The following is a 23,112-nucleotide window of genomic DNA, read 5'->3' on the forward strand; positions in this document are numbered from 1 at the left end:
TGTGTATTGTTTAAAGTAATTTCTATTTTATGGTTAAATTAAATGCATCGCATACGATATGATTTTGTTATAATCGAAGTAAGTTCATCGCATTTGATATGCTTCAGTTGTGTGTGCGTATAGTAGTTTGTTTGTGAAGTTTGATGTTTAGTTCATGATCCGAAGAAAGGAGCTACCTATTGGCGTAAATAGGCTGTGTGATCACCAGTGTTCGGGTAAGTCATAGAATAAGTCTCGATTGCTCTATAGAGTACTCGTCTTGTTTGATTAGATACAAGGTTGAACTCGGTGGAATTATCTCGGGACCTGTATCTAGAGTTAACTCGGTGGAACTATCTCGGGACTCATCTCGATCGTTTGTATTTAAAAAGTGGCATGAGTTAACTAGGTGGAACTATCTCGAGACTATGCCACATGGTATTGGTTAACTCGGTGGAATCATCTCGGGACCACAATGATGATAGGTTTTTGAAGTAGTTCTGTTCGTTTATGTTATAAGTTTAAGATTACGGTTTCGATCGGATCTAATGTTTGGATTGTTTTGTTATATGTTTTGATATATGTTTATGAAATTTATTTTTGTATAATACCGTAAGTAAATATGAACTCACTTAGTGTCGAATGACCCTCCCACAGTGTTTTCCTTTCGGGTAAATAGCAGTTTGATGTGACTGACTTCTATTCTTGTTCCAGAAGTCTGTACTTTTGAAGTATGAAAAGGAAAAGAAGATTTCAATCGATAGAGCTTGTCGAGTCTTAGTGATATGTTGTGTCTGGAAAACGGTTTGATTGTATCGCTTATACTTTGATGTTTAGTATTGATTGTATCATATTGCATTTTTTAAATTGTTTGTGTTTGTTTAAGTTTGTATCATATCATATGTCATATTGTATGGATAAGATGATAGATGTTTGATCGTTGTTTGTATGTTTTATCGCAAAAAGTTAAAGTGGTTTTAGGCTTGCTACAGGTTCTGAAGCAACCACTCCCGTTCCCTAGCGCCGGTCGTGGCCCTTGATTTTGGATCGTGACATTCACTGGTTGCTCTATAGTTGCTTTCTAATTTATTTATTTTACTCATAGAATATTTTCAGCCAACCAATGACTTTCGGTGAATGTTATATATAAAAAGTACTTTGTGTAATTTAAATATATTTTTCAGTTATTTATAAGTAATAGATCTAGTTACATTTTCTTTATTTTTTAAAAGGTGTAATTTTTTTTACACTTGGTATTTGATATTTTATTCTTCTATTTTGTTTTATGTTGATCTTTCGTCACTTTTTAATTGCTAGGTTTTTAATTTCTCGTACATTTCCTATTAGATTGTCGAATTTTTATAAATGTTATATATAAACACTAAAATTTAAATTATTTGGGCAGATACAGATAATTGTTCTTGTTTAAAAATAATAATTTAAAAATGATATTGTCTTTTATTTATTTTTAATTTTATAAAAAATTAAAAGAGACGAAAGGAAATAATCATACACAAATAGTGATGTAAAATTTAAAATTTACTTTGACTTAAAATGGTTTTGTATATTTTTTTATAAGCCAACAACAATAGAGAATCTATATATATAAATATTATAAAGATAAAAAAGATTACAAATAATCTTTATAGTTTTTGCTGGTAAAATTTTATAAATATAAAAAGAAATGTAAGTGTTAATCAATGGACAAACATAAAGAAAACAAATATGCAAAGTGAAACATAGAAAAGTGTATAAATGCAGATTGTTTGTTTGCAAAGTATAAATGATATATGGATCACTTATTCAAACATTTTTGAAAAAAACCCTACTATTTTATCATATATGCTTAAAGACTTCTCAAAGCAGGACAAACTTTACAGCGACATGAAAAACAATGACCTAATTACTTAAAAACCACCTATCTTGTAATTTTTTTTCATTTATACCACGACCTAGAAAAATTTTCATTTGTACTTTTGATTTTTATGTTTCGTTTGTACCCCAAGAGTAATTTTTTTGATAATTTTATTAATTTAAAGATGAAAATATTAAAAACAAGATACATAAATGATTATCGTTAACGTTTTATTAGAATATAGGTTAAAAATGAAGGACTAATTTAATTTTTTTTTTTAAAAAAAATAGGTCAATTCAACTCATTAGGTAGAGATGAAACATAAAAATTAAAAATAGGGTACAATTGAAAATTTTCCTAGGTCATGGTATAAATGAAAAAAAATTATAAGGTGGGTGGTTTTTAAGTAATTAAGCCAAAAACAATTACCAGTGGCTTAAGCTTTCTAAATTTTATCTAAATTTAAGAATTTTTTTTCTTTTAATTTCTATTCTTAATCTTATTCAAATACTCAATTCATATTATTATTCTTTTAGATTCTTATGTTAATGTACACGGCTTACGATTGTTGCAAATATGCAATTTCAAATTTAGAGTTTCTTTATTATTTGATTTTAGATTCTCTAATTATTTAGTCTTTTATATGTTTTGTAATTTAGAGGGTTAAATTTGATAATGATTGCTTTTTGTTGTGCTGATTTTATGTCCTGATTATGATTGTGTTGGTGATTTTAGCAATTCAGTTTTTAATTTTATCAAACAACTTTTCATTTCAGGTTTATTTAACATTAAATTGATTAATTCACTACTAATGGATAAGCATAAAACGAGATAGTAAAAGGAGCACAAGAGAATCCCACATCGGCCAACAGAAGGCAAACACACTGAAAACGCTATAAATAGGTCATGAACCCTTACGCCCGGAGGTACGACTAATCCTAGCCAACATATACTTTACTCATTGAATAACCAACTGACTAGAGGTTCGGAGCGGTCACGGGGTTTAGAGACCTGCCGTAACCGATCCTCTTTCTATTGTCCGCTTTGCAAGGTCGATGACTGACGTCAGCAAAGACACCCCAGGACAAACGACCAAAGAAAAAAGCCACTAGCAGCCGGGCATAGAGGATCCACAAAGGGCAGCCCATGAACGTCCATAGTAACAGGAGCGACGGGAAGATCAGGCATCTTCTTCCAAGGATTCGGTAGTCCAACGCCAACCCCAGGGAGATGGATCAGACCAAAACTTCCAAGAATCCATAGACCAGACAATGGACGGCGCAATGAGGCACTTCCGAGAAGACGTTGCTACGGTGGTCAAGGAGGCAACGGAGACCATTCTGTCCCAGACGCCAAGCAACAAAACTCAGGATACAACCAGAGGACGAGCGAAAGAGGGAGGGAAAACGCCTAGCACAGGTGGCAACCTCGAAGGCAAAGAACTAGAGGTACTCATAGTGGAGGACGAGGAGCAGAAGGCGACGGATCCAACCGACAAGAGACGGTTACAGGTAGGAACAAAAGGTGTGGATCTAATGGAAGTAAAAAACTAATAGTAGAAGCGATGTAGAATGCAACTGAAGAAAAGTCAAGAGAGCATGTCCAGGCGAGTAGTATGACTAGCAAAAATTCGCCCTTAGCTACAAACGTGCAATCAGAGAAATGTCCAGAAAGGCTCAAGATACCCAACTTTGATAACTTCGATAAAACCGGTTGCCCAGGAAGTCATGTCACGAAATTCTACAACAAGATGATCCTCTTAGACGTTACAGACGCAATACTCTGCAAGATGTTCCCAACCGCGTTCGGCAACAAAGCACAACGATGGTACAATGGTCTATAGGATGGATCGATCACGACATGCAGACATCTAAACAGGGAGTTTGTGATAAGGTTCTTCACGAACATCCCACCAAAAAGAAGTTCAGAGTAACTCTACAAATGTCGGCAAGGACAAGGGGAGACACTTCGAGCATACATAGAAAGATTCAACTGAAGTAATGAAAATCAAGGACCTAAACAACGACACGGTGGTACAAGCCCTGAAGACAGGCACACAGATGGGCGTACTGGGAGACAAGTTGAGCTCTAAAAAGCCCAAAATTTATCAACAAGTAATGGCGGTGGCCCAAAAATGCATAAACATGGACGACGGAAGGAGATAGAAAAGCAACGATGCTTCAAAGAAGGAAGAAAGCAAATGAGGAACCTCACAAAGACAATCATCCCATTCCCAAAAAGACAACAGCGTGAGTCATCGGATTATCGGCAGGTACACACCGTACGAAGACGCCAGTCATTGCAAAAAAAATAACAGGTACCCCAACGAATACAAGTCAAGCAGATATGGCGACAGGGCCGAGAGGTTCACCCCGCTGAACACAAGGGCTAACGTGATAATGTGGGTCAAAGAAGGCCGAACTCCAATGACCTGGCCCCCAAAAGATGATCCATAGAACAGGAACAAGAGACAAAAATCGATAGTATAAATTTCACAAGGATTACATACACGACACAGAGGAATGCTACGATTTAAAGAAAGAGATAGAGATGTTGATAGAGTCTGGGTCGCTGAGGAAATTCACGAGCCACAAAAAAGAAAAGGAGCATCGAAAGGAAAAAGCTGACAAGGAAGAGAAGAAAGAAGAGGAAAAGGGGAAGAAAGAAGGAAAGCGCCAGAGTTATCAACGTCATCATAGAAGAGAAAAGCATATAGGCAGGAAGAAAAAGGCCAATGGTCGAGATAATGCGGGTGATAGAACAAACAAGAGGAGAGCCGAACACAACAAAGATAGTCACTTTCTCTACAGAGGAGGTGACGCATGTGAAGGGACCGCACAATGATGCCTTTATGGTAGAAGCTATCATCAACAACTTCCTAGTCATGATGCTATTGGTAGACGAAGGAAGCGCAGTGAATTTAATGACTTGGGAGGCAAATAAAGGAATAGGAGGCGAACTTAGAAAGCTCAAACATTTCCTGGTACCCATAAAAGGACTTGGAGGAGCACCCGTTAAACCCAAAGGTCTAGCGGAGCTAATAACAGAGTTCAGAAGAGGAGGAAAGGAGACAAAAGAAATTAAAACGTTGTTCTTCATCGTAGATATTACCGCTGGCCTACAACGGAATACTAGGAAGACCATTTCTATATGATTCAAGAGCAATTATAAGCATCTGCTACCTGGTGATAAAAATACCAACTATGGGGGGGACCATCAACGTCAAAGAGGATCAAGAAGTTGCACCAAGGTGCTACACAGTTGCAATGAAAGAAACAAAAGAGTAAAACTGCTGAGGAGGAGAAAAGAATCAAAGACTAAAGGCCAAAGAGATGATGGTAATAGTCTTCATTTTTGTATTAGTAGTTTCCATGTCAATTTTAATACAATCATATTTTTAAGAATCAAACTAGCAAAACACAATGAAAGGCCAACAACAGGCGGGAGTCGCAGACAAACCTACTCAAACAAGCAACAAAAGAAATACATATCTGTGAGCGGAGCGGGGTTCGGGGGCCGATCGCCGAAGGCTTATGGCTGACTTTTCGATCTAGAAATGGGTTTTTGAAAAGAAGGGAGTCGCCACCTAGTTCAACTAGGAAATGTCTTTTAACCGACTAGGTAACCTTACTCGCTTATGGGTAAGATTATCTTGCATCGGACAAAAGACTAGGGTTTGTGGACCTCCCCGGGACTCGTGTTCTTGGCTTATCGATTATCGGTTTATTTTCCGGACATATTTGCATTAATCTCATCTCAACAGTATATGCAGTTCACAGGATATGAAAGCTATAAATAAACAAGTATGAAAGCAGTAAACACGTTTGACTCGCATATGACTCGATCTGGACTGGCATTTGAGACAAGTAATAGGTACTCCTAAACATTCATCTAACCTTAGAGGTTTCTAACAAGTAGCAAATCATGTCTGGTCTGGATTAATTACATGCACAAAACCCAAATCGGGAGTCTAAGTTTGATTAGTTCATTTTATTAGGTGATCATGAAAAACCTATACAACTGTTACTACTCATTTCATGGAAGTCCTACGATGTCTAGATGATGAGATGGAATTACATTTAACTAATTTATGTGATTAGTCCTTTAACCGGTTAATTGACATGATTTTGGAAAGCTAGAAACATTGCTGGCATGCCCAAGTGCAATTGGTATACATACAAGGTCAGCGATACTTTTTAACCTCGTTGACTTTGAGTGTCTGGCACTCGCGGGTTTTGACCATCGATCTAGTCTAAACTGGCTCTCGGTTAGATCACAAGAGTTGCGAGTCTCGTTGATCTAGTTCTACTAGTTAAAAAGGCGGTCGATTCCGAGTTTTGGTGAACCCAGAATCTACTCTAGAAGTTGCTGGTTTGCTGGGTCTCGGGATCGTGGGACCAGTTTATACACTATGTTACACTATTGGACTTTTGTGTCCGTTTTACATCAGGTCTGGCCCGTTACAAAGAAGAAACGTAAAGTAAATGGAAAACGGTAAATCTGGGTCTAAACAAAATCTAATTCCGAGCTCAAACAAGTCCGAAAACCTAATTCGAAAGTTTGGGAATCGTATGGAAGATCTGGGAAGCAAGGTTCTGGGAGCTTGGCATCAAGAACACGGTGTGACTGCCGGAGCCGGCTATTAGCAACCGGCGGCGCCGTAGGCTGTAGTTTGCGGCGGCGGCGGTTTTGGGCAATCCGTTTTTCAGCAGTTTTCTGGTTCGTTTTTAGCTCGATTCTCACTCGTTTCAGCTCCGTTTTTCATGCAAAAGTAGTCAAAAAAACACATAAAATCGAACAAGGAATGCAAAAAAACAGTCTGGAATTGTTGTAAGGTGATTTGAATAAAAAATTATAAAATTACAGTAACCATTTTTAGGTATTTTTCATGTCAAAAATAGTTAAAAACTCCTAGAAACACACATTCTAGAGAATTTAATCGATTGAGTTTCTGGATTTGAGCATAAAAACTGTGAATTACTACTAATTAACATGTCTATCAACAATTTAATGGCAATTTGACAATTTATTTTATTAAGTCTAACATGGCAATTTTATGGCTACAATTGGAAAATGAACTATTATACACCATAATTATGCAATTTTAGCAAATTTGATAATTATTATGGCATATATTTATGGAAAATCAAAGGAATAATTAAAGGGTCCTCAGAATTACCGGTCTGAGTCCTTGGCTCATTTGCTGGCGAAGTGGATACAGAATCCAGCTTCGAATCTGATGCTTGTTCTGCGTTCTTGGAGAATTAACACGTGTTTTAGTGTTTTAGGACTGAAAATTAGTGATGTTTTGTGTGTGTGTGGTAGAATATTCGGCTATGCTAGTCTAGGGAGCTGTCGAATTTTCTTGTCTGAATTCTAGGGTTTGTGTGCCATCTATTGCTAGGCTGACTTAAGGTTGAATTTATGGTAGTCTTATTAAGGTTAAGGTTTGCTCAAGTCTATTTATGGTCTTGTCCTTCTAGAGTTTGAATTAGGTTTAAAGAAGTGATAAGTGATAAGTCAAGAAGTATTAGGATTAGCTTTTAATTAGTTAATAAGGATTTTAACTTTAATTCGGATTTTGGCTTGCTAGCTAAGTAAAAAGATGCTAAAAGTCAATTTTGGTGTCTAAAAATGTCAAAAAAGGCTACTAAGACCCTATGGGTTTGGTTATAGTCAATTTAAACCCAACTTGTAATAGAGTGGACCTAAGTCCGAGTTATCATACCCACAAGGAGTGAATTCAAGAGTGATGATTGATGAGAGTGATTTTAGTTGCTATTCAATTCGTTTAGCGAAACACGAATGGTTGAACTTCAAGTAAGATTAACACTAATAGGCACTAAACAACTAAACAATTAAACTAACAATTCAAGCAATTATAATAAGAACGAGTTTAATCAATAAGTAAAAGATGTCTAGGGGTTGAAATCATTCCTAGGTCATGCATACATAGTAATGGATGAATTGGTATCTAGCAAGGGCCGAGTTGTGCCTAGCGCACCGTTCCCGCTCTCTCGAGCCTCTAAGAACGGCAAAATCAATAATCAATTAATCAATTAATGCCTAACTCACTCTCGTGATACTAAACAAAACCAATTACCCAACATCAATTAATCAACAAACTCAAGGTCACCTAAATCCTAATCCACTCTCGTGGTATTACAATCTAGGCTTCTAATTCCAAAGTCTATTCACCTAACCATTTCTCAATGAGTCAAGCAAACACTAAATCATGCATTAGATAGCTAGGTAACACAAGCATTAGGAACTAGAATTAGAACAAGCATTTAACCAATCAAACATACCATTTAACACAACATGAAGGAAATCATCTCAACCCCCAAACATGGGGGATTAGTTACACATACCAAGAGCTAAATTAACAAAATGATAAATGGAAGGCATGGTTAAAGAGTACTTACAAGAAGATGAAAAACCCACAAATAAGAGTTGTAATAGAAAATAAAACTTGTTCATTCAATAAAGCTTCAAAGATCTCAACAATGGTGGAAATATAAAAATCTGGAAATTCTATTGAAGAAGAAGACTAAAACCTAGGGATTTCTAATTTTGGAGAAGCTTCAAAAGTACACACTATAGAATAAAGTCTAGGAAAATCTTCTTAACCTAAAATAGAGGAAAGGTTCCTTATATAGTACTTACAAAAGAAGGAAAAAGACAAACATTCAATTACACATGTGTTGGGCCCAAAATAGCAAATTAATAAAGCCTTGTTGCATCTTGAAATAAGATTTCCCCATTCCAGCAAGCCCAAGCTCGAATAGAGCTCCTTGGGCTAAATGAGGAGCCCGATTCGAGCTGCCATTTTCTGCTCCGGATCTCGATCTTCAAACCTTCGTAACTCGATGTAGCAATGTCCGATTGAGTCGATTCTTGAACTGTTGGAAAGCTTAGGATGTCTACTTTAACTTTCATGAAGTTCACGAGTTCATTTGAGGCTTATAGCTAGTCCAAATTGGTCAATTAGCGCCCAGGGGTCAGCTTTTCAGATTTGCAAATGAGCTTCCACATCGCTTTTGTCGTCTTTTCCAACTTTTGCACCAAAATGCTTCCGCAATGCTCCTAAGTACCTGAAATACTAAAACATGTAATAAGGCATACGAAATACCATAAAACCGTGATAAAACGTTAACAAAGCATGCGGAAACGACACTAAAGATAGGAGTAAAATACTCCTATCAAACCTCCTCACACTAAATCTTTGCTTGTCCCCAAGCAAGAAATGAACTTAGGCAAAAACCGACTACTTGTCAACAAAAGTACTCCCAATCGATAAAGGTGCAAATGCAATTCTCTAATGTCAACAACTCATGATTCATGCAAACAAATGAAGAATGCAATAGATAAGACATATGAAAATGGCACTCAAGATAAAACAAAAGTTTAACAAATCTTTTCGAACGGCAATCACGAGAGTACTATCACTTAAGGGACATGCGAGCATTTGGTCAATCTCAGAATATGAATACAATGGCAATCACTCATAATCATTAAACACACGCAAAAGTATCTCACAAGATTTCGCTCTTACACACAAGTGTTTAAGGCAAAGAAATGAAGCACACAAAACACGGAATTCCCATAGGTTTGCTCTTAGTCCTAGACTCCACTACTTAGCTCGGTGATCAATAATTATCATATGGACTTTTACGGGTTGTAACTTGGCCAAAGGTCGGGGTAGGTTGAAGTTGATATTTAAGCTAAACTTGACTTGAAACTAGATAATACATTAATATCAAAAACTTGGGCTAGCTTGAAATTTTAGCACAATTGAACTCTTTTTACATTTGAATGCCTTTATTTCTTTTTTTTTGTAATTTTCTTCCTTTTATATTTTTTTTTCTTTATTCTTTCTTTGTTTTGATTTTCTTTCTTGTCTTTCTTTCTAGGCATAAAACTCTCTTATAAGATCAAGTTCAAACTTTTTCTTTTTCCTCAAGCTACTACCTCAACCTCCTTACACTAGTTCTCAAGTCAAGTTCGGGTGTTTAGAGTGGAAATGGAAGACGGGATTGGTGTGTGAAAGCGGTCATATCAACAAAGGTCTAGGCCCAACTTGGCTATCTAGAGGTACAAGGTAAGCATTTAAAGTGGTCTCTAGAATTGGTTACACCTATTGCCATATTCATCTAATCATTAATCACTCAACAATGTAATCTCGAATGGACACTAAGCAAATTCTAGGAATTCCGGCACAAAATGACGCTCACAATAATAAATTAGGCTCAAAATGCTCTCAAAATTTAGCAAAAAAAAAATGGTGTCATGCTCAAATGCTTAAATCCTATGAATTCATGCCAAAATATGCTCATACTCCAAGTGACACAAAAATTTCAATTCAAAACACATATCATGAATCCGAGTCAAGTACCTCGATCATACCCAAAAATCATACCATTTTAAGATTCGTTTTTGAATGCTAACTACACATGTCTAATTCCATTGCATTTCATTAAGCAAGCGTCAACCATAAATTGTTTAAACTAGACAAAAGAATTTAGACATTCATAAACCGGGAGATACTAATTGTTGACAAATTTCCAAAAATTGCATAAAGTCTCATTTCCAAAAACATGATTTCAAGACAAGAGATTAGTGCTAAGCAACACTACAACCTACATCCTAACAACATAACAAAGCTTTAGCGGAGGCGACTCGACAACTAGACTACTAACACAAACTAAAACAAGATAAATTTCAACTAACGACATACAATTGTATGAGTTGAGTTAGAGAAATGCAAATCTTGTTTTAGTCGAATTCCGGTGGTTCGGGCGATGGAGTTGGGGATGGATAAGCCGGCGCCCCCGGGGCATTGAAATAGTCACGTAATTTCTCCTCGTGGCGCCTTTGTCGATCATGAAGCCTCGTCATGCGATATTCCATACGTGCCCACATCTTGCGTTGATCCTCCATGAATCGGAGTTGGGCGGCTTCAAAGTCATTCCTTGTATCCACATTAGGAGCGGGAGGCTCCCATTGCACGCCCTCCGGTATTGCTCCTCCTTCGGCGCTTGTTCCGGCCGTATGTTTGTCTTTCCGTCGCACCGGCTCTTTAGCTCGCCTCGGCTCTACTTCTTGTCTTGGTGATGCGCGCAACCTAGGCGGAATTGGTTCGCCGGGATGTGCTTCCACCCAATTATCATGCTTGTACTTTCCCACAACTCTTTCCTTCCGCACATACCCTCCGATACTCAAGTGATCCATGTCTATCATTCGTGGCGGTTGAATTTGATACTTGCTTTCATCAAACTCCGTATCTTTTCGTGCCAAAAACAACACCAACCATCCAAATCCTTTCTTCTTTTGAGCTTTAGGCTCCTCTTAAAGCAACTTCATCAACCGATACGCCAAATGCACTTGCTTCTCTCGTTCCGTTGAGTGATTCAAAGCTTGCAAAAGGAACAAATCCGACCGTGCTACTTTGTGATGCTCATGGCGTCCATAGAAGGTGTAGCCGTACCACTTAAGCAAGATTATGGTGGCAATATCCCGAACCTCTTTTAACTTGGAAAAGTGTGAGTCGTAGCTTGGTTTCCCCGATGCCTTGTTCCATATCACGTTTGCATCAAAATCACCCTTATGCGACAATTCTTTCATTCCTAAGTCGGTTAACCCAAAATCTTGATACAAGTTGATCATGGAATATTTCCGCTCCTTGCCGTCCAACCGAAAGGTAATAGAAGTGTCGGTGGTGGCCTCAAGTGTAGTGAAGAATTCGTATGTGAGCGCTTCGCATTGCTCATGCGGTATCGGGGAAACCAAGAACGGATAGGTTGTGGTGGTAGCTCCTCTTGAAATTCTTGCTCACTAGGAGGTATGGATTTTTTCTTGGAGGCTCGGCTTGCTCTTGTATTCCGAGACATTGTAGAGGAAGGAAAAGGGTGTTTGAAAGTGTATTTAGTTTTGAGTTTGGCTTAAAAATGGTGGAGATAGAGCTTGGAGAATTTTTTTGCTAGAAGAAAGAGGATGGAGTTCTTGGCTATGGAGTTTTGATAATTGTGGAAAAGAGTTTGGAGAAGAAGAAGTGTTGGAGTTCTTTTTGTGGTAAGATTTGAAAAATAGGAGAAGAGGGGTGGAGATCTTGCCATGTCATTAATCTTTGTGAAATGTGTTTTTAATTGGAAGACCAAGATTTGAACACCTCATCAATCCAAGAGCTTTAAGAATCAACCAATAGGATATTTCAAAAAAAATTTGCCACCCCCCCTTTAAAAACATCTAGCTCGATTCGAGCTACACCTTATTAAGGTATAAGGTGTAGCTCGAATCGAGCTACACAATTCTGGTCTCCAGAATTGTGTAGCTCGAATCGAGCTTGAGTAGCTCGATTCGAGCTCCATTCTTCAAGGGGAGTTCGATTTTTGACGAAAAAAATTTCGATTCTTCTTTTTACCTGCACATTCAAAACCAAACACACCGGCGTTATCTCGAACAAAAAGACATAAAAAAACATCTAAACAATCTAAATAAGGTAAAATAACAACAACAAAGACATTAAATCGAACCTCTTGGGAATGCCTCCCAAGTGCGCTTGTTTAAAGTCGAAAGCTCGACCGTCTCACGGTGGACTCATGTAGGATTTGTGAAAGATATCTCATCTTCCACCCGATTCTTCAAGGGTCCAAGATATGGTTTGCACCGGTGGCCATTAACCTTGAAAGTTTCACCCTTAGAATTCTCCAATTCCACCGCACCGTGATTCGCCACATTCCGGATTTTAAATGGGCCACTCCAACGAGATTTCAATTTACCCGGAAACAACCGCAAGCGTGAATTGTAAAGAAGTACAAACGAACCAACCTCTAAGACCTTTGGGGAGATGTGAGCATCATGCCATCGCTTCGTTTTCTCCTTATAGAGCTTGGCATTCTCATATGCCATGAATCGGAATTCATCTAACTCATTCAATTGAAGCAATCTCTTTTCCCCCGCCTTCTTGAAGTCAAAGTTCAACTTCTTAATAGCCCAATACGCTCTATGCTCAAGCTCTAGAGGAAGATGACACGCCTTCCCATAAACAATACGGAATGGTGACATACCGAGTGGAGTTTTGTAGGCCGTCCTATACGCCCACAATGCATCATCCAATTTCAAAGACCAATCTTTCCGGGATCCATTCACCGTCTTCTCTAGAATTCGTTTCAATTCACGGTTCGAAACCTCAACTTGACCACTTGTTTGGGGGTGATAAGATGTGGCGACCCGGTGATGTACATTGTACTTCCTCATAAGAGCTTGAAATTGCCGATTGCAAAAATGCGAACCACCGTCACTAATAACCACTCTAGGAGTCCCAAACCGATTCACTAGCCTCTTAAGAAAACTCAACACCACTTTAGCATCATTAGTGGGCAAAGCCTCCGCTTCTACCCATTTTGAAACATAATCCACACATACCAAAATGTATTGGTTTTTGAATGATACCGGAAAAGGCCCCATGAAATCTATACCCCATACATCAAATATCTCCACTTCTTGAACCGAAGTCAAAGGCATCTCGTCTCTTTTTGAGATGTTGCCTACACGTTGGCACCGATCACAATGGTCAACAAACTCTTTGGCATCACGAAATAAAGTTGGCCAAAAGAACCCGCTCTCAAGCACTCTAGCGGCGGTTCTAGCCGAACCATAATGTCCGGTCTCATGACATGAACTCAAAATGGGCATCATTTCCCCCAAGGACACACATCGTCTCAACATTCCATCACCACATATTTTAAACAAGAAAGGTTCATCCCACAAGTACCTTTTAACATCGGATAAGAACTTCTTCCTTTTGTGGGATGTCAAGTCCGGAGGCATGACTCCCGATGAGAGGTAATTTGCAAAATCGGCATACCATGGTGTCTCCACTTCCCGAATCATCATAAGCGTTTCGTCCGAAAACCGCTCATTAATCTCCACACCAATAGGAATTGGTTCCGGATTCTCGAATCTCGAAAGGTGATCCGCCACCACATTCTCCGTACCTTTCTTGTCTCGGATTTCTACATCGAACTCTTGCATGAGAAGAATCCACCGAATGAGCCTTGGCTTTGCATCTTGCTTAGTGAATAGATACCGTAATGCGGCATGATCGGTGTATATGATGCATTTCGACCCAAGCAAATATTGTCTAAACTTGTCGAGAGCAAAGACAACCGCCAACATCTCCTTTTCGGTAGTGGTATAGTTGAGTTGTGCTCCCGCCATAGTTCTACTAGCGTAGTAGATCACATGCACCCGCTTGTCCTTTCTTTTCCCCAACACGCAACCCAATGCTTGGTCACTAGGGTCACACATTAGCTCAAAAGGCAAACTCCAATCCGGAGATGATATAATGGGAGCGGTCACTAGTGCCTCCTTTAACTTCTCAAAAGCATCTTGACATTCCCTTGTGAAGTCAAACGACGCATCTTTTACTAGCAAACTTGTCAAAGGTCGTGCAATCGACGAAAAATCCTTAATGAATCGCCGGTAAAAACCCGCGTGGCCCAAAAATGCCCGAACTCCTTTGACCGTAGTTGGAGCAACTGATTTTTCAATAACCGTCGTCTTTGCCCTATCCACTTCAATTCCCGCCTCCGATATCCTATGCCCGAGTACAATGCCTTCATCCACCATGAAGTGGCACTTTTCCCAATTTAGCACCACATTTGTCTCCACACATCGTGCTAAAACCCGCCTTAGATTCGCTAAACAACCATCGAACGAATCGCCAAACACAGAGAAGTCATCCATGAACACCTCCATAATATCTTCAATCATATCGTTGAAGATTGAGGTCATACATCTTTGAAATGTGGCGGGTGCGTTGCATAGTCCGAAGGGCATTCGCCGGTATGCAAAGGTATCGTAGGGCCATGTGAAGGTCGTCTTCTCTTGATCTTCCGGGAGGATTAATATTTGATTGTAACCGGAGTACCCATCAAGGAAACAATAAAACTTGTGTCCCGCTACCCTTTCTAACATTTGATCGATAAATGGTAGCGCAAAATGATCTTTTCGGGTTACCTCATTGAGCTTCCGATAATCGATGCATACTCGCCAACCGGTTACCGTCCTTGTGGAGATTTGCTCTCCTTTTTCACTCTCCACCATTGTTATACCTCCCTTTTTAGGAACACATTGAATGGGACTAACCCACTCACTATCTGAAATCGGATAGATTATTCCGGCGTCGAGGAGCTTGACGATCTCTTTGTGCACTACCTCCTTCATATTCGGATTCAATCTTCGTTGCCTTTGAGCCGACTTCTTTGACTCGTCTTCGAGATTAATCTTATGCATCACAATTTGAGGACTTATTCCTCGAATGTCGGAGATTTGCCAACCCATTGCTAACATGTGCTCTTTCACCACTTGCACAACCTTCCGTTCTTGATCCTTAGAGAGCTTGTTTGAGATGATTATCGGCAAGGTCTCATTTTCCCCAACAAAAGTATACCGGAGGTGTGACGAAAGCGGCTTCATTTCAACCTTCAGGGGCAACTCCGAAGATGGTGGAGTCACACCATTGCTCTTGTTTAAACTTTCCGGCTTCGGTTCATCCTCTCTAGTATATTCATCATCCCCCAACTCGGAATGAAACGAAACTTGAGAGATTTGTTGAGGACAAATTTCTACCCTCTTTGCTTCGTTCAACAATTGCACATTCTCCCGGAGTTGCTCTTCCACAATCTCATCAATCACATCAATTCTCATGCAATCCTCCTCCTCGATGGCATTCCGCATCACTCTCTTCATATCAAACTCCACACTTTCCTCATCAATTCTCAAGGTGAGCTTGCCGGCATGAACATCAATGAGAGCACGCCTGGTGTTCATAAAAGGGCGACCAAGAATCATAGGACATTCTTTATCTACCGCATAGTCTAAGATCACAAAATCCACCGGAAAGATGAATTTATCCACTTTAACGAGTACGTCTTCCACTATCCCATACGGCTTTTCGAGAGAGTGATCGGCAAGTTGCAATACCATCGAGGTGTGCTTTACCGGTTGATCACCAAACAAAGACCTAAAAAGAAACAATGGCATCAAATTAATACTCGCTCCAAGATCACACAAGCAATTTATAGCATTCATATTTCCTATAGTGCAAGGTATAGAAAAACTCCCTGGATCTTTAAGCTTTATCGATAAGTTGCTTTGGATTATGGAACTACAATGCTCCGTGAGCGGTATTGTTCCACCTTGCCCCCAACTACGCTTGTTCATAATTATGTCTTTGAAGAATTTTGCATATTGGGGCATCTCCCGAAGTACATCCGCCAAGCTTAGATTGATTTGCAATTTCTTGAAAATCTCAAGGAACTTGTGAAATTTTTCATTCCCTTGAGCTTTCCTTAGCCGGCTTGGGAATGGAACCGGTGGTACAAACGGTGGCGGCGGTGGTGGCCTCACATAGGGCTCTTCAACCTCGATAACCACGTCCTCATATTCTATTGGTAGTTCTTGGCTTGAGCTTGCTACATCAACAATCACTTGAGGCTCATCCTTCTCAACAACATGCTTCTTACCATTGGCTTTCTCAAGGTTTCTCCCGCTTCGGAGCTCTACCGCTTTAACTTGCTCTCTAGGGTTGTTTTCCGTTGTGGATGGAAACCCTCCTTGAGGTCTTCCTTGAAGTGAAATCACCATTTGAGAAATTTGAGTTTCCAAATGATGGATAGTAGAAGCTTGATTCTTCTCCCTTTGCTCCATTTTTTCTAACTTCTCTAGCACTTTGGAAAGCACATTTCCCTCATCCGTATTCTTTTGTAGTTGGAATCCCGGAGGGTGTTGAGGTCTACCACCATAGTTGTTTCCTTTCCCTTGATGGTTATGATAAGGGCCTTGATAAGGACCTTGTTGTTGGGGCCTATTTCCTCCTTGGAAACTAGGACCCGCTTGTTGATTTGCTTGCACATTGCCTTGGCCCTCTTGATTCCTCCATCCGAAGTTAGGATGGTTTCTCCACCCCGGATTATAGGTATTCGAGTAAGGATCATTCCCTTGGCGTTGACCTCCCACATAATTCACTTGTTCGCTCCAAGTTTGACCCATGGCATAGCACTCATTACTTCCATGATTGAAATCTCCACAATGCTCACAACCTACTTGGACATACGCAACCGGAGCATTCCGTGGAGCCACTTGCTTCTTCAAGGCATCAACTTGACTTTGCAAAGAGGCATTCATAGCTTTCATTGCTTCAAACTCCTTGGATTGATCAAGCGTCATTAATGCCTTTTGAGCCGGTGGTCTTCTCCTTTCCGAGGACCAAGTGCTACTCACCATAGCCAATTTTTCAATCAACTCATTAGCCTCATCAAGCGTCTTTTGCATCAAAGAACCTCCCGCGGCCGAATCAATGGTAGATCTTGTAATCTCACCCAAACCATTATAGAATATTTGAAGCACATGCTCCCTTACAAGTCGATGATGAGGTACGTGCCTTTGGAGATCCTTGAACCTCTCCCAAGTTTCATAGAGAGATTCCCCCTCATATTGGTAATAATCAATGATGTCCTTTGTCAACTTTGCGGTTCTCCCCATCGGAAAGTACTTGTGAAGGAAAGCTTGAGCAAGATCCCGCCAATTGTGGATTGATGCATTAGGTAGTGATCGAAGCCATAAGCTAGCCTTATCTCTTAGTGAGAACGGAAACATCTGAAGCTTGATTTGATCGGCAGTGACATTATGGAGCTTGAATGTGTCCAACACTCCCAAGAACTTGGCTATGTGTTCATTCAGATCCTCACTTGGTAAACCAAAGAATTGGCACCGATTCTCTAGGAGTTGAATCGTGCTAGGTTTGATCTCAAAAGTAGCCGCGGTGACCGGTCTTGCAAAGCACCCATGGGTAGCATTATCCACATCCGGGAGGAAGAAATCCCCCAAAGTTTGCCTTTGTGCTTGATGGCCTTGAACTTGAGGGTGATTATCCCCTTGTTGCTCTTGCCGATTTCTCTCATCGAGTGGAGGAGGCGGATGTTGCCTCACTCCATCGTCTTGAGGGTGATAATGCTCCTCCTCATAGTTATCACCCCCATGTTCCATGATAACTGGTATACGATTCTCCCTTCTCACACTTCTTTCAAATCTCCTGAGGTTGTCTTGAAACGGTTCTAGCGGAAGATTGGCCCTTCGTGTATTGTGCATACACTATAGTCGATCTCCTACACAAACAACAACAAACACACCACGCGTAAATCCGGAAAGAAGCAAAAACAACAAAAGTGATAAAAACAGAAAATAGAGCTAACTCGACCGAACAATAACTAATTTCAATCAATCAATAAACACTCGTCACTCCCCGGCAACGGCGCCAAAAACTTGTTGAGAATAAACCCAACTTGTAATAGAGTGGACCTAAGTCCGAGTTATCGTACCCACAAGGAGTGAATTCAAGAGTGATGATTGATGAGAGTGATTTTAGTTGCTATTCAATTCGTTTAGCGAAACACGAATGGTTGAACTTCAAGTAAGATTAACACTAATAGGCACTAAACAACTAAACAATTATACTAACAATTCAAGCAACTATAATAATAACAAGTTTAATCAATAAGTAAAAGATGTCTAGGGGTTGAAATCATTCCTAGGTCATGCATACATAGTAATGGATGAATTGGTATCTAGCAAGGGCCGAGTTGTGCCTAGCGCACCGTTCCCGCTCTCTCGAGCCTCTAAGAACGACAAAATCAATAATCAAGTAATCAATTAATGCCTAACTCACTCTCGTGATACTAAACAAAACCAATTATCCAACATCAATTAATCAACAAACTCAAGGTCACCTAAATCCTAATCCACTCTCGTGGTATTACAATCTAGGCTTCTAATTCCAAAGTCTATTCACCTAACCATTTCTCAATGAGACAAGCAAACACTAAATCATGCATTAGATAGCTAGGCTAACACAAGCATTAGGAACTAGAATTAGAACAAGCATTTAACCAATCAAACATACCATTTAACACAACATGAAGGAAATCATCTCAACCCCCAAACATGGGGGATTAGTTACACATACCAAGAGCTAAATTAACAAAATGATAAATGGAAGGCATGGTTAAAGAGTACTTACAAGAAGATGAAAAACCCACAAATAAGAGTTGTAATAGAAAATAAAACTTGTTCATTCAATAAAGCTTCAAAGATCTCAACAATGGTGGAAATATAAAAATCTGGAAATTCTATTGAAGAAGAAGACTAAAACCTAGGGATTTATAATTTTGGAGAAGATTCAAAAGTACACACTATAGAATAAAGTCTAGGAAAATCTTCTTAACCTAAAATAGAGGAAAGGTTCCTTATATAGTACTTACAAAAGAAGGAAAAAGACAAACATTCAATTACACATGTGTTGGGCCCAAAATAGCAAATTAATAAAGCCTTGTTGCATCTTGAAATAAGATTTCCCCATTCCAGCAAGGCCAAGCTCGAATAGAGCTCCTTGGGCTAAATGAGGAGCCCGATTCGAGCTTCCATTTTCTGCTCCGGATCTCGATCTTCAAACATTCGTAACTCGGTGTAGAAATGTCCGATTGAGTCGATTCTTAAACCGTTGGAAAGCTTAGGACGTCTACTTTAACTTTCATGAAGATCACGAGTTCATTTGACGCTTATAACTAGTCCAAATTGGTCAATTAGCGCCCAGGGGTCAGCTTTTCAGATTTGCAAATGAGCTTCCGCATCGCTTTTGTCGTCTTTTCCAACTTTTGCACCAAAATGCTTCCGCAATGCTCCTAAGTACCTGAAATACTAAAACACGTAATAAGGCATACGAAATACCATAAAACCGTGATAAAACGTTAATAAAGCATGCAGAAACGACACTAAAGATAGGAGTAAAATACTCCTATCATTAGCAACCGGCGACGCCGTAGGCTGTAGTTTGCGGCGGCGGCGGTTTTGGGCAATCCGTTTTTCAGCAGTTTTCTGGTTCGTTTTTAGCTCGATTCTCACTCGTTTCAGCTCCGTTTTTCATACAAAAGTAGTCAAAAAACACATAAAATCGAACAAGGAATGCAAAAAAACAGTCTGGAATTGTTGTAAGGTGATTTTAATAAAAATTATAAAATTACAGTAACCATTTTTAGGTATTTTTCATGTCAAAAATAGTTACAAACTCCTAGAAACACACATTCTAGAGAATTTAATCGATTGGGTTTCTGGATTTGAGCATAAAAACTGTGAATTACTACTAATTAACATGTCTATCAACAATTTAATGGCAATTTGACAATTTATTTTATTAAGTCTAACATGGCAATTTTATGGCTACAATTGGAAAATGAACTATTATACACCATAATTATGCAATTTTAGCAAATTTGATAATTATTATGGCATATATTTATGGAAAATCAAAGGAATAATTAAAGGGTCCTCAGAATTACCGGTCTGAGTCCTTGGCTCATTTGCTGGCGAAGTGGATACAGAATCCAGCTTCGAATCTGATGCTTGTTCTGCGTTCTTGGAGAATTAACACGTGTTTTAGTGTTTTAGGACTGAAAATTAGTGATGTTTTGTGTGTGTGTGGTAGAATATTCGGCTATGCTAGTCTAGGGGGCTGTCGAATTTTCTTGTCTGAATTCTAGGGTTTGTGTGCCATCTATTGCTAGGCTGACTTAAGGTTGAATTTATGGTAGTCTGATTAAGGTTAAGGTTTGCTCAAGTCTATTTATGGTCTTGTCCTTCTAGAGTTTGAATTAGGTTTAAAGAAGTGATAAGTGATAAGTCATGAAGTATTAGGATTAGCTTTTAATTAGTTAATAAGGATTTTAACTTTAATTCGGATTTTGGCTTGCTAGCTAAGTAAAAAGATGCTAAAAGTCAATTTTGGTGTCTAAAAATGTCAAAAAAGGCTACTAAGACCCTATGGGTTTGGTTATAGTCAATTTTAATTTGTAAAACATGCAAATTGGCCTATAAACTTCTAAGACATTGCAATTAGTCCAATTTATGGACTTAGACTATAATTGTCACGACCCAATCTCATTGATTTTGTCCTTGCATCAATTGTTCCATCATTTATCACACTATTTTGTATTTCAACTACTTCTGCTGCCAATAGAAAATCATCAATGTTGGGTTGTTACGGTATTTCCGATCCCTATACCTTCTCAACTTATTCTACTCTGAGTCTCCTTTAACCTCCGCCTTATTTTGGACTTCTACTTGCCCATTGGGCTGGGTCTTATTCGCCGTCACTACTTCCTTCCTCTTCCCGGGTTTTATGTACTAGCTGTGTAGTGGCACGCGCTCGAGTAGTTCTTCGTTTATCGTATGGCAGATATATAATAAGGAATCCCAATGAATTCCTTAAATATAGCACATACAAACCATCGTAATTAATCACCATATACACGAGCTAAACCTTAGGAATGTTTCATTCCTTTAGGCATTCTACGGTTACATTCGCTCTATAAGTCTCGTGAGTATCCCACTCATCATAGACTTAACAACACATAAAATACGTGAAATCACGTCGTATATACGCGTATCACTATCGTGGCTATAAGCATCTATGTTGACCGAATCCAAAGAAAATCGGTATTCCCTAGATTTTCCTCGGTGACGTCGCGTATTTTAAGTCTTGCAAGCATTCCGCTCACTGTAGACTTAGAAAAATTAAGTAGCATCTAATCAATAAGTGCAAGTTTTATACATAACAACCAATCACAAACACACATTTCACATATCGTATATACTATCACAGGCGTACATAACTGTGAGCATATCATACTCCTGAGTGATCGTGCTGCAAAATAATACATATCTCATCCATCATATACCATTCAATCAATTCAAAACCATTACGATTCATAACGATTTTCTTATATAATATGAGTCTCGATAGTATACAACTCTTCGCAGACTATAGATACTTGAAAGCGTATTGCTCACTCGAGTAAACACAAAACATAATTAAGTAGCATCTAATCACTCGAGTAGTTCCTAGGTATTGATCGACTCTTATTCCTATACTCCAATCACCAAAAGAATAATGGCCTAGGAAAATTAAACCATTGCTCTGATACCAACTTTGTCACGACCCAATCTCATGGGCCGAGACCGGCGCTAGGGAATGGGAGTGGTAGCTCCGAAGCCTGTAGCAAGCCTAAAAACACTATAATTTTTTCGCTTTTCAAAATATACTTTTATTCATAAAATAATTTCATAATACATGTGACCCCATTTATAAAACCATCAAAGTTAAAACGCTTAAACATAATTACATAGTCAAAGAAACTCTAGTCTACTGCGGACTTCTAGAACCAAGATCTTTATTTCAAATCTCCCATAAAGTGACTCCCGAGGAATGAAAACTTCGGAAGCTTACTTCTTTGGATCATAACTTACTAAACCTGAAAAATTTGGAGGAACAACGGGGTCAGTATAAAACTGAGTGAGTGCACAATATTACAAGTAAATATTACATAAAGGGTGAAAACATTTTAAATCCGCTTTTTGTAAAATAAAGTCTTTTCAAACATAGTTAAGATAAAGATAGATCATACTCAATATAAATCATACCAAAACTCTTACTTCATTTAAACTCACATACCGTATACCTTCAAAAAGATCATATAAGTATTTCGTATTCATAATTAATATCCTTTGTCACTTATGTATATTCAATATATTTCATTCTTTATTCATGATCGATATCTTTCATTTCTAGTTACATTTCTTTAACTTTACTTGCCTGACATCGATAGGAACGCCCACTGATGTACACGTATGCCTGACATCGATAGCAAAGCCAACCGATGTATTATGATCACCTGACATCGATATCAAAGTCAACCGATGTATTTCGATTTATCGATGTATTTTGATTACCTGACATAGATAGCAAAGCCCACCAATGTATTTTATTTCTCCTGTCATTATTATTGTATGCATGATTGGTTCTCGATACTTTATGTTTGACTTTTATTATCATATGAGTCCCGAGGATTTTGATTGAATGTTAGTGAGATACAGGTCTCGGGATAATTCTATCGAGTTACCTCGTATCTCAGAACTTATTATCAAGTGTAATAGGAGAGCTTATTCATTACTTTTGCTTAGCGCTTTTGTACTTTATTTCTAGTTATATTGATCCTTAATTGGACCATGACAAGCATATAACAAATAAGACCACACATCCATAAAACATACTCATATAAAGAATTTGATTAGCTTAGTAGTACATATCGCCATGTACTAAGTTTCTTAAGGTGCATATTGGGCGATATTCAAATACGTATTATGTTTACTTTCCCTTCCCCGTA

The 23,112-nt window shown here is 38.7% G+C and overlaps 1 protein-coding gene and 1 non-coding gene across 2 annotated transcripts; one reads left to right on the top strand and one right to left on the bottom strand.

The window, feature by feature from the left end:
* Window positions 1-12,430: 12,430 nt before the first annotated feature.
* LOC126681871 (uncharacterized) lies at window positions 12,431-13,090 on the bottom strand. Its single transcript, XM_050377426.1, has one exon. It carries the CDS (start codon window positions 13,088-13,090, stop codon window positions 12,431-12,433), a length of 660 nt encoding a protein of 219 aa, XP_050233383.1.
* A 4,167-nt stretch (window positions 13,091-17,257) lies between these two features.
* LOC126685200 (small nucleolar RNA R71) lies at window positions 17,258-17,365 on the top strand. The gene has a single exon (XR_007643312.1). It is a non-coding gene; the product is annotated as a small nucleolar RNA R71 (small nucleolar RNA).
* The last annotated feature ends 5,747 nt before the right edge of the window (window positions 17,366-23,112 follow it).

Source organism: Mercurialis annua, linkage group LG5 (genome assembly GCF_937616625.2).
Source record: "Mercurialis annua linkage group LG5, ddMerAnnu1.2, whole genome shotgun sequence".
NCBI classification, from domain to species: Eukaryota; Viridiplantae; Streptophyta; class Magnoliopsida; order Malpighiales; family Euphorbiaceae; genus Mercurialis; species Mercurialis annua.